Here is a 12,488-nt window from a genome sequence, read left to right as displayed (position 1 = left end):
ATATTATTGTACACATTCACTCATGTATCCAAAAAACGGATCTCTAAAGAAATCACATAAATTAGATAAGTAATGACAGTTCGGGTGTAAACAAAGATCTGTAGCCCATCAAAAGATACTACAACAAAACACAAGTGGGGAAAACACTTAACCATTGCATTCTTAAAATAACAGTAATGTAAGCATGCATTCAAATAGACACCCGCAGTAAAATGTATTCTTTGCGTAGGTCTAAAGATAATTATAGAATACAAAATTGTACCTCCTACCTCATTGCCAAATCACATATAAGGCTCTGATTTAAAGAATACAATGGTTAAGTGTTTTCAATTTAGTTTTGAATTTAGAACTCAACTCGCAAATGTCTAGACTTTTCTTTTAAGGTCTTAACATTTTGGTACTTCGAGACTCTCTGTTGTTTCCCCCCTGTGGTAAGAGCACGGAGTTAAACTAGTTCCTTTGAGACTGAACAAGTGTCTAGTTCACTGACAGCTAAAGGTAGCAAAATAAAAAATTCTGATTTCCCTCCTATAGGAAGGAACAGAGTATAAAATAAATGAATGAAACGTAAGTTTCATATTATAATTTGGAAAAATACGAGCTAAACAGGCTGTATTTTTAATAGATAACTGGGTGTATCTATTGTGATCGGAGAATACAAAAAAATAAAAATTAATGAAACGGAAGTTTCAATTAATATTTTGGAAAAATACGAGCTGGACAGGCTGTATTTTAATAGATAACGAAAGATATTACAATATATCTATTGTAATTGAAAAATAAAAATTTTTCGCGACGGTGGCGTTTTCGAGGCCGGAACATCGAAAGAAAAAAATAATAATCCGAAACATCGAAAGTTCTTAGTGGCTAGCAATTGAAAAAAAGGTGGCAAATAACTGTGACTGTGAAAAAATAAATAAATAACTGCAGCGACATCAGCAGCAGCGACAGCGACTTCAGCAGCATCGACATTAGCAGCAGTGACAATAGCTGGAGCGACATAAGCAGAGGCAACACCAGCAGCAGCGACAACGGTATCAGCAGCAGCGACTTCAGCAGCAGTAACAACAAAAGCAGAATTCATCAGCTAAGTCAGATATTTAAAATTTGTTTAAGCCTAATTAAGTAACAAATTAAAGTAAGATGTTATCGGAACAAATAATTAAGCTATTAGAGGCTCAAGCCGCGATAGCACAGGAGATTAAGATTGAAGCTGGTCATTTGACCAGCGATATAATCCAAGGGTTAGCAGACCTTAAGAACAAAGTTACAGGAAATAATTCTGCACTGTTAGATATGGACTAGTCGATCATGACTACTATAAGAGACAGCAGTACGAAAAAATGATTAAAAATATAGAGGACATACATAAAAAGTATGTAGAGTCAAAAAATAATGAAAAATTAACGAAAGGGAAGGTAGAAAAAACAAAGTTACAATCAGTGGAGATTGGAACTTTGAAGGACGACAGAGAGCCCAAAATTGACAATAGCATAGAAAAAGTATCTGAGAAAATCGACAGAATAGTGAAAAACCTGATGACATAGTCAGAGCAAACCATGGAGAGGTTTGATCAGGCTAAAATGGGAGAGTGTAGAATGAGAAAGGAAAAAATTGAGTTCCTCAGTAAAAACTGAGCTCAAAAATTGAGGAGTTTAATCATAGCTATGAAACAAACGACAGCTTCAACGAGCAGATCGTCGAGTTGGACTTTGATATTCAAAGCATGTTAAGCAACCTAGAAGTTAGGATGCAAGCCGTAGCTGAGGGAAACAGCATGGATACTAAAGGGGCAACGATAAAAAAGAAGATATCGATTTGCCTAATCTTCCGAACGTGGAAGTACCCACATTCTCGGGCGAAGAAAAATAGTGGGACGGCTTTTCACAAATATTTTGTGAATTAATTCATAACAGAGATAGTCAGAGCACATCTCTACGGCCACTAGGAGGTTTCACTGGCCTAGGAGGCCCCACTAAAAACACTATCGTTTGTAGTCTTCGTGCTACTTTAATTCTTCTTATGGCATAGATTACTAATATTATAATTATTATGATTCCAATAATCAAGGCCGCATGTCCAGATGCATGATGGAACTTAAGTCCTTCTTTTAGCAATTTTAATTCGTTTCTTAACTTATCCATTTCTTCTGTGTGGTTAATTAATGTTACTGTTATTGGATTCCAACAAATTTGTTGGTATTTTACTTATATTCTAATATATACAATTTTTAGTTTAGCCCCTCCGAAATGGCTTGACCGATTTTCGTGAAATTTTGTGTGCTTATCGGTGAGGTCTGCGCATCGACCAACTATGTTTTTTATCACGATCAAACCACTCCATCGAGTACGTCCCAACAACTATGTGCTTTTACTTTTGGGATGTACCCGAAGGAGTGGTCTGATCTGGTCAAGATTTTGTATGCATTATTTTTCCAAACGCCCTTATGTTATGTACTATGTGAGACCCCAAGTTAAAGTTTTCCGAACACATTTTTACCATGGTAAATAAGGCCATGGGCGTGCTTGGGTTTATTAAGAGGTGGTTAAAAGAATTTGACGACCCCTGTTAAGCTATTAAGCGTTTTTTATAACTGTTGCAATTTTGAATTTAATGAAAGTCGAGAGGTTGTATATAATTCACAATTTATTTGCATATGTAAACCAACTTATCGCGTATGTACATATGGGGTGATTGGGCGAACGAATGATGCGAGGATGTTAATCTAATAGCTGCGACGATAAGCTCAAGACTAAAAATACAAGGGTTGACGGGCCAAATTGCCGGGCCCTATGCAGCAAGCTTAGACGAGAGCGAGAGAGTAGCTCGGGGCCGCTGCCAAGCCGAGTACGAGAGATTGAGATATAAGGAGACGAAAGAATTCTGCTGCATATGCAGTGGGCGTTGGAAATGACAACAAAAACAAAATGCATTTCTTTTGGGCCGCACTACTGGCAATAATTTACAATATTTAAGCTGCTTGACCCGACAACCCCTATATAACAAAGACTCTTTATACCTCGCTAGTTCGTCCGATGTTAGAATACGGCTCCCGTGTATGGTGCCCTCAGTACAAAGTACACCACTGGGATGTGGGTGTGAGACTCCCATCTTACTATAGTAGACTGCTATTAGTAAACCTCCCATCCTTAGTTAACCGTAGAAAAATACTTGGTGTGATTTTTATGCACAATAGACAGCACTGATCTTTTGAGCCGCATAAGCTTCACGATTCCTATTGGACTTACTAGAAATTTTATACCGTTGTTCCTTCCACTTTGTAGATCGAATTATTCCTTGCATGAACCGTTTAGGGTCTTATGCTCGGATTATAATTCCCTCCACCATATTATATCCACCTGTTCAAAGCATGAACACATTATCGTCAATACAATGCCCCTTTCGGCCCCCTTGCAGAATGTTTAAACTTAAATATATTATTGTACACAATCACTCATGTAACAAAACCGATCTCTAAAGAAATCACATAAAGTGGACAAGTTATGACTGCACGGGTGTAAACAGAGATCTGTAACCCATTAATACGACAACAAAACACAAATGGAGAAAACACTTAACAAATGCGGTCCTAAAATAAAACTAATGTAAGCATGTACTCAAATAGACACCCTCAGTGAAGTGTATCCTCTGCGTAGGTCTAACGATAATTATAGACTACCAAATTGTACCTCCTACCTCATTGTCAAATCACATATGTATAAGGCTCTGATCTTAAGAATAAAATTTAGTTTGCATTTACAACTCAACTCGCAAATGTCTAGACTTTTCTTTTAAGGTCTTAACACTTGGGTCCTTCGAGACTCTCCGTTTTTTTCCCCCTGTGGTAAGAGCACGGAGTTAAACCAGCTTCCTTGAGACTGAACAAGTGTCTAGTTCACAGACAGTTAAAGGTAGCGAAATAAAAAACTTTGATTTCCCTCCTATAGGAAGGAACACAGTATAAAATAAATTAATGAAACGAAAGTTTCAATTAATAATTTGGAAAAATACGAGCTAAACAGGCTGTATTTTTAATAGATAACTGGGTATATCTATTGTGATCGGAGAATAAAAACAAAAACAAAAATAAATAAAAACGAGGGGGAACGTTGTGAGTTGCTGCGGACACCGCAACTCTACAGTTATACCCGATGCTAAGTCAGTATGGCTCTCCTCCGGCAGATGGCGCTAATATTAAGCGACACGACAAAGAGTGTGTGCGAGAGAGACAAAAAATCAGTCTGAGCGTGACGTCGGGCGCTGCGTAGACAGTGAAAATTGGTTTGTTCCTTTTGGCTATAAAAATGACCTGATCTGATCCAAATTCAGCAACCGGATAGATATGGTCATTCTCTATGATTCTGCGTTTTTAGTTTTCTCGAATGTGCAATATTGTGGATGGCACAGATTTTCGTCCTTTGTGGGGGCGGATGGGGGTGGGGCGAAATTCTGAGATATACGTTTTATAGTGACATCTTAAAGGAGTGTGTGTACCAAATTTGGTTACTCTAGCCTTAATAGTCTCTGAGATTTGTGGTTGCCCCAGATTTTCGTCCTTTGCGGGGTCGGAAGGGGGTGTGGCGAAATTTGGACATGAAACGGTCAAGGTCCGATATCACAGGAGTGTGGATACCAAATTTGGTTGCTCTAGCTCTTATGGGTTCTGAGATCCTTGAACTCATATTTTGCAATTGGCAAAACCGACCATGAAACCTGTGTGTTAGAGTGAGACAGAGCGAGAAAGAGTGAAATTGTTTGCGTGATTCTGGCTATAATAATTATATGATCTGGTTCAGATTTTGCACTCTGTAAGATATAGTCATCTTCTACGATTCTGCGTTTTTAGTTTTCTCGTATCGTCAAAATTGTGGATGCCAAAGATTTTCGCCCTTTGTGGGGGCGGAAGTGGGCGGGGCAAAAACTTGAAATATTTTTGGAGCAGTGACATATCACAGAAGTCTGGATCCAAAACATCGTTGCTCTAGCTCTTATAGTCTTTGAGCATTAGGCGCTGAAGGGGACGGACAGACGGACAGACGGACGGACGGACGGACGGACAGACGGACAGACAGACATGGCTCAATCGACTCGGCTATTGATGCTGATCAAGAATATATACACTTTATGGGGTCGGAAACGATTCCTTCCGGACGTTACACACATCTACTTTCACCACAAATCTAATATACCCCAATACTCATTTTGAGTATCGGGTATAATTAATGAAACGGAAGTTTCGATTAATAATTTTGAAAAATACGAACTGGACAGGCTGTATTTTAATAGATAACGAAATATGTATATCTATTGTAATTGAAAAATAAAAATTTTTCGCGACGGTGGCGCTTTCGAGGCCGGAACACGTAAGCAGAGGCAACACCGGCAGCAGCACAGCGGTATCAGCAGCAGCGACTTCAGAGGCAGCAGTAACAACAACAGCAGAAGCAGAATTCATCAGCTAAGTCTCATATTTCAAATTGTTTTTAAGCCTAATTAAGTAAAAGTAAAAAAAAAATTAAACTAAGATGTTGTCGGAACAAATAATTAAGCTATTAGAGGCTCAAGCAGCGATAGCAAGGGAGATTAAAAAGATTGAAGCTGGTCATTTGAACAGCGATGTAATCCAAAGGTTAAGAGACCTTAAAAACAAAGTTACAGGCAATAATTCTGCACTGTTAACATATGGAGTAGTCGATCATGACTACTTTAAGAGACAGCAGTTCGAAAAAATGATTCAAAATATAGAGGACATATATAAAAAGTATGTAGAGTCAAAAAATAATGAAACCCTAGCGAAAGGGAAGGTAGAAATAAAAAAGTTACAATCAGTGGAGACTGGAACTTTGAAGGAAGACATAGAGCCCAAAATTGACAGTAGCATAGAAAAAGTATCTGAGGAAATCAACAGAATAGTGGAAGACCTGAGGCACGGAGTATGGTAGCTCACCTTTTAACTGGGCCGCTGGAGAATTATAATGCCGCTTGGCAATTGCTGACCAAGCGGTATGAAAACAACCTGAAAATATTTTCGGATCAGCTGAATCGTTTACTAGACTTACCACTGCTAGATCACGATTCAGCGAAACATATTAAATGGTTTTCTAATTCTATAAATGAGTCAATACATTTAATCAAATTAAAGTCACAATTAACAGAAGAAGTTGATGTGATTTTCGCGCACATAGTGTTCAAAGTTCAACAAAGATACCTTACAATTGTTTGAAAGTCATATAAAAAGGACAAAATAGATCCAAGCATTGCCAGATGTAATGGAATTTTTAGAACAACGGTACACTTCTCTTTACACGTCGCAGAATAAAGAGTGGAAACCATTGAAAAAAGTAGTGCAATATGGTAAAATGGTAGCTCATCAAAAGATACTACAACAAAAGAAAAGTGGGAAAAAAACTTAACCAACGCACTCTTTAAATAACGCTAGTGTATGCATGCAGTCAATTAGACAGCCACAGTAAAACGTATCCCTTGTGTAGGTCTAACGATAGTTATAGAATTCAAAATTGTACGTCCTGCCTCATTGTCAAATCACATATAAGGCGCTGATTAAAAGAATAAAATTTAGTTTGAATTTACAACTCAATTCGCAAATGTCTAGACTTTTCTTTTAAGGTCTTAACAATCTCTTTTAAGGGTATACTTTTTTTTATGATTTATTGGAACGTTTCCCCTTACAGTAAGACCGTTAAATGGGTTTTTATTGATTTTCGGATTTGGTACCCATTTAGGTTGAATATAGTTTCTTTTTGATCCTGTGTCTATTCGGATTTTGAGTGTTTCTCTGCCCCCCGTCTTTACACTCAAAATATGGTAGGGTGGAGTTCTTTACTCTAAAAAATTAAGTGCCGATTGGTCATAATGGTTGGTGCCCTCCCCTTCGTTGCCGTCTATTTGTGCTATTTAATCGTCTAATGTTTGCTCATGGTCATTCTGAGTTTCGTAGTCTTGAATTGCATTTTCATAATCAGCAATGGTAGAGTATGTTTCGGCAATGGCTGGTTCTACCTGTTCGTATTATTATGTTAAAGTTCCTTTGTCGCTTGTCGCTTGGTTTATTGGCGGTGGTGGTCTTTTATCTGCCTCGAATCGAGGTTTGTTCATGTAATTCACATGTCTAGTCTGAATGCTTGGGTCCACGTCCATTGGCTCTGGGTGCGGTAACGGTTTGGGTGCTATAGGTCGAGATGGGGCTGATTGTTGTGCGTATTGGTAAGTGGGATACTGTCGCAGCTAATGGTTGCTCCCTGAATTGCGGATAGTATTGTCGTGATGCAATGTGCGGTTGGGTTTGATAGTTGTACCGTATTGTGTTATTAGGGTATTATAGGGTCGAGATCCGTGGTGGAACGGATGGAGGTTGTCTTTGCACTTCGTTATGAAATGGTTGTATTGTTCTTGGTGCTGCTACCGGTCTTTGGTCCATAGGCCGGAACATTTGTGTCCTACCGTTTGCAATTTTAAGCACAAATGCAGAGCATTTGGAAGGTCTAGCGGTTCTTTTATGCCGAAAAGGCGTGAAAGATCGCCTTTAAGTCCTCGAACAAAGGTGTCCAAGGCTTTGTCTCGGTAAATTTTTGTGAGTAATGCTGCGGATTCTCGTATTACCTCCATTCATCCGATTTTTTTTTAAATAAACATTAAATGTCTAAAGACTGTCTGATGGAATTCTTCAACGGTTTTTTTGTTACTCTGAACGATCGTTGGTATTCCAAAGTGCTTATATCCCGTTTCTCAGCATAATGAAGCGTTACAACTTTTGAAATTGCACCCCAATCTATCGGGAAATTGTATGACTGTAGTGCTGAGTCGGCATTTCCGGTTATTTTGTTTCTAATGGTATGTAAAATGCCGAAATACTTTGCAGTCCACTTTAAAGACGTAAATTTTGAATCCTATCTACTCCTTTTTTCCACAAGCTAAATTGACATGGATCTCCTGAGAATTACCGAATACATTTGACTACGTCCGGTATTTTATCTAAGTCTGATAAGTTTGTTCTTTGTTCTGTACTGATTCCTTGAGCCGGGACATTCTCGGTCGCCCTCCTGTTCCTGTTGTGCTAAATTTAATACAGGGGGTTGGAAAAGATTGTTCGGATTTGCCATGAACTTGGTTGATTAGTTACACAAATTTTTCGGCGCGGACCGAATTTATCACCGTCACCGTCAAAAATTTTACCTATAAATGTAAATAATATAGAGTATGATTGTGTAGGTTATATTTTCGATTGTAATTTGTGGGATTAATATGCCAACTCTATCTATGGTTTATGACAATTTTGGCCCACTGGGGTTGATAATGTACTGTTTTATTTAACAATTTTTATTATTTTTTTGTTTGTGTTGATTTTTTATTTGCCTTTATTGTGCTTGTGGCTTTAGGTTTCACATTGTTTTTTGTTTATTATATGTAAGTGTATTTCTATTAAACCCAGTGGCTGGGTTCTTCCTTCTACTTTGGATAATTTTAGATTGCAATTTGAAACGATTTATTTTGTCTTATGATTTTTCTTTTGATTGTTTATAGGGTCTATTAACTAGCTTACAGTAAGGTTAGGGATGTGGACGTTCCTGCAGATGGTCCGAGCATATTCCTTTTTGGTTTTCCTACTTTTGCCTCGGTTTCCATACTCCAGTGAAGGTGTCCTGCTAGCGGATCTACAGTCCTCTGGTCCACCAAATTGTAGCTGATACAATTAAGTGTTTTTTAGTAGGTCCGAATACGCGAACTTAGAAATCGTTTTGTTCTGTCGTTACACGTCGGTCCACTGATATGCCGTCGTCACAATTAACATAAGGGTTTTAATTAATCCGAGTACGCGAACTTAGAAACCGTTTTGCTCTATCGTTTCACGCGCGGGTCCCTGCTCGGAATCCCTCGCCGTTGGTGGATATCGTCCAGACGCTGATCCAGCAGTTTTGGCGATCTGGAGCTGCACGTGTCGGACTAATGCGTAATAGACTATATGCGTAATTAGGTGGAAGAGAGTAGAGACAAAATGCAGGAATATACTATATGAGTAAGATAAATCATAAGATCAAAAACTGAGGGACGGGTACCGGCATTTATGCACCTGACGTTACATATATTTTCATATATTTTCTATTATTTTAGGTTTACGCAAAACCTGTCTACATTTCGTCGCGACGTAGTTAACCTTCCCAAAACAATGGCATATTCAACAGGTGTGTATTGAAATATTATATTTTAGCCCTTTAATATTTAGATAAACGAAAAACATATAATCCAATAAGAACGCTAAATCCACAGCGGTGAATCCAACCTTCTATGTTTTGAATAGTGCGCCTATTGGCTCTCGACCACTTTCCCGTCGGTTTACTATTGGTTGCTAATTTAAAAATAAATTTTGACTTAGACCAGAAACTAAGATGGCTGGCTGCGCCGCACATCGACTCGTTTTCCAAAATCTCGTTGCAAGACTTTTGTTACACCTTAATTAAAAATTATTCAAGCTATTCAAAACGATTTTACGCCACGAACCAATCCGACTTTTTCAAAATTTTTCAATGAATTTGTTTTTTTTTTATACCCGTTACTCAAAATGAGTATAGGGGTATACTAGATTTTTGGTGAAAATGTATGTGTGTAACGTCCAGAAGGAAGCGTTTCCTACCCCATACAATATATATATTCTTGATCAGTATCAATAGCCAAGCCGATTGAGCCATGTCTGTCTGTCCGTCCGTCTGTCTGTCCATCCCTATGAGTGCCTAGTGCTTGGAGACTATAAGAGCTAGAGCAACAACATTTTGTATTCAGACTTCTGTGATATGTCACTGTTGCAAGTGTATTTCAAAACTTCGCCCCGCCCCTTTCACCCCCATAAAGGACGAAAATCTTTGGTATCCACAATTTCAAGGATACAAGAAACTCTCTCTCTAACACACAGGTTTCATAGTCGGATTTGCCAATCGCTAAAAGTGAGCGACTAGATCTCAGAGACTATAACAGCTAGAGTATCCACACTCCTATGATATCGAACCTGCACAAGTGTATTTCAAAATTACACCCCACCCCGCAAAGGACGAAAATCTGTGGCATCCACAATTTTCAAGATACGAGAAAACCAAAAACGCAGAATCGTAGACAATGACTGTATCTTCTAGATAGCAGAATCTGATACCATTATTACAGCCAGACTGAAGCAATTTCATTCTCTCTCGCTCTGCCTCTCTCTAACAAACACGTGTCATGGTCGACTTTGCCTATAGCTAAAAGTGAGCGACTAGACCTCAGAGACTACAAGAACTAGAGCAACCAAATTTGGGACCTGCACTCCTGTGATGACGAACGTGCACAAGTATATTTCACGCCTATTTAACTACTCTTCCTAAGTTTTTATAGTCAACATCTTGAAAAAAATACCACAAAAAAATATCAATTTTGAATTTGATATCGTAATATTTTCCAGGCGGTAACCTGAAGCTGGCGATACAGCGGTAAATGCAGCTGTTAGATTTAAATTAGAGATAAAATAAGAAGAGACAATGAAGACGCTACCGCCTAAGACAGCGCCTAACATATTTACATGCATTCACACTTATAAAGTAACATAACGATGTTGAGCAACATACGCCGCAGCATAGCCTGGTCGAAAAATAATCTTGAAGAGGGTCGCAATGTCGAACTGATTAAAAACAGTCATGTTTTTCGTTCTCGTCTTTGCCGCCTACAGCTCTGGTTCACCCCGCGAGTCAAAACCCTATAAATTCCCGATAAATTCTACAACGTGTTTAGGTCTTTCGGTGTGAGCTGCAGTGTCAATCTTTTTCCTTGACATTTTGTTGTACGATGCGTAAATCTTTCTCACGTACCCGTTGTCACCGTTTTCACATATGGACAATTGTGGACATATCTAAGAACTCATTCCTTCACGTCGAGTATAAAACCATAATGGGTCATAAAATATACTGCTATGATAATGTCGTTCATTATAACAGCTACAATAAAATCGTGCTCTAGGATCGTCTTTACAATTCCAAGCTTCCGTGTAATTTTTCCCTTTTTTTTTATTCTCCTCTTATTCCATTAAGAGGCTCCACATTTCCTCTAGGTAAGCCCCTTCTACTTTTTAATTGAGAAGCACCTGTGTCCAAAGTCAACACACATTCATTTCCATCCATTACGCCTCTAATAGTCAGATTTCCAAATCTCGAATCCATTATTTTTTCTGGAAATGCTTTCAGCTCCCGAAATCTGGCACCGTTTTGTCGATCACAACAGTTTTTTGCCATATGTCCTGTATTATTGCAGAGGAAGCACCTTTCGTTGAATACTCCATGCCCCTGGTTTCTTATCAATCATTTACCATCATCCACCTCAGTCCATAAAAGATGCTCTTACGTCGCTGGACAGCATATTAAGAACAATGCTTCATAAGTTAACGCCTTACTGACTGCTTCCTCGAACATTATTTTCTGTATCCGAACCATTATGAGAGTTGCTCTATGTCTGCCCCGAACTCTTGAAGAATCTTTGGTCACCTCTATTTCGACGCTCCAGGATACGCTTAACAGCCTCAGTTTATCGGTTTTGTTAATCGATTGCAGCATTTCAGCAGTAAGAAATGAGATGTAACCCCATTTCCATCGTTCCACGTCTTCATCGTGAAAAGTTTGGGGTCGGTGTGTGAGGTCTTGCCTGCCGTAGGACTGAGAACAACTTTGATCTAATGCCAGGCGTCTGGGATGTGCCCGTGGGAGAAAACTCCTTCGTAGATACTTTTGAGCCAGTAAGTGGCTCTCTTTCCGGCGTGGATCAGTTTGGATCATCTGTTCCAGCAGACTTGTAGGTCTTAAATCTTTGGATTACGCAACTAACGTTTTCCTTACATCGATAGTCTGGATACTAATTAAAACATATTAAGTATGTTAACGTCGCAGGCCGAGAAGTGGGTGTTAAAGAGAAGGTTTAACTACTCGTTGCTGGACGTTGTCCAAGGCTAGTCGGCTTTCTTCAGCTAGCACAGGGTGGGTGTTGTCCTCGAGAGAACTCTGCGCAAGCGCGAAGCTTCTCGATTTCTTAGCAGAGCTTTCCCCATGAGGCACTTTTCGCTTCCCTAATTTGTTGTTTCCTTGGTTGTAGGTAGATGGACTGTTTTTACTCTCTTCCAGTTCTGCTCAACATTTAGAGCTTTAGTTCTGTTGAAAGGTCTCCGCGAGTTTTTCCGGAGTTCCCGTAGTTTCGGAGTGCAGCATTCAGGTTTTTTCCTGCCTCTGGTTTTACTAGAGGGGCAGGATTTATTAAGGGCCTCACTGCAGTCGTCGGTAAATTTTTTAACAAGGTGGCTACCCGTGAAATCTCATCCTCAGGGGGTACTCAGGGGGACCCAGGTGATCTGATTACCGAGTCCAGTTTGTCCTCCTGAGGTTCCGGAATTGAACTGAACTCGGTAAGGAGAAAAAAGAGAATGCAGTTTCCACGTACCTGTGGTCCGCGAACGAGTATTAAGT

General features: G+C 39.2%; 1 protein-coding gene across 6 annotated transcripts in view; it reads left to right on the top strand.

Annotated features, from left to right (window-relative positions):
• Positions 1 to 12,488, top strand: part of Ranbp16 (Ran-binding protein 16) — a 292,018-nt gene that overhangs the window by 237,154 nt on the left and 42,376 nt on the right. For all 6 annotated transcript variants that reach the window (XM_033383583.1, XM_033383585.1, XM_033383582.1 and 3 more), the window contains exon 16: positions 9,130 to 9,200. In XM_033383583.1, the coding sequence (XP_033239474.1) occupies positions 9,130 to 9,200 (71 nt within the window). The remainder of the gene's footprint in view (positions 1 to 9,129; positions 9,201 to 12,488) is intronic.

The sequence above is a fragment of the Drosophila pseudoobscura genome, chromosome X (assembly GCF_009870125.1).
Source record: "Drosophila pseudoobscura strain MV-25-SWS-2005 chromosome X, UCI_Dpse_MV25, whole genome shotgun sequence".
Taxonomy (NCBI): Eukaryota; Metazoa; Arthropoda; class Insecta; order Diptera; family Drosophilidae; genus Drosophila; species Drosophila pseudoobscura.
The sequence above is the reverse complement of the archived record's forward strand: the minus strand, read 5'-3'. Positions and strand labels throughout refer to the sequence as shown.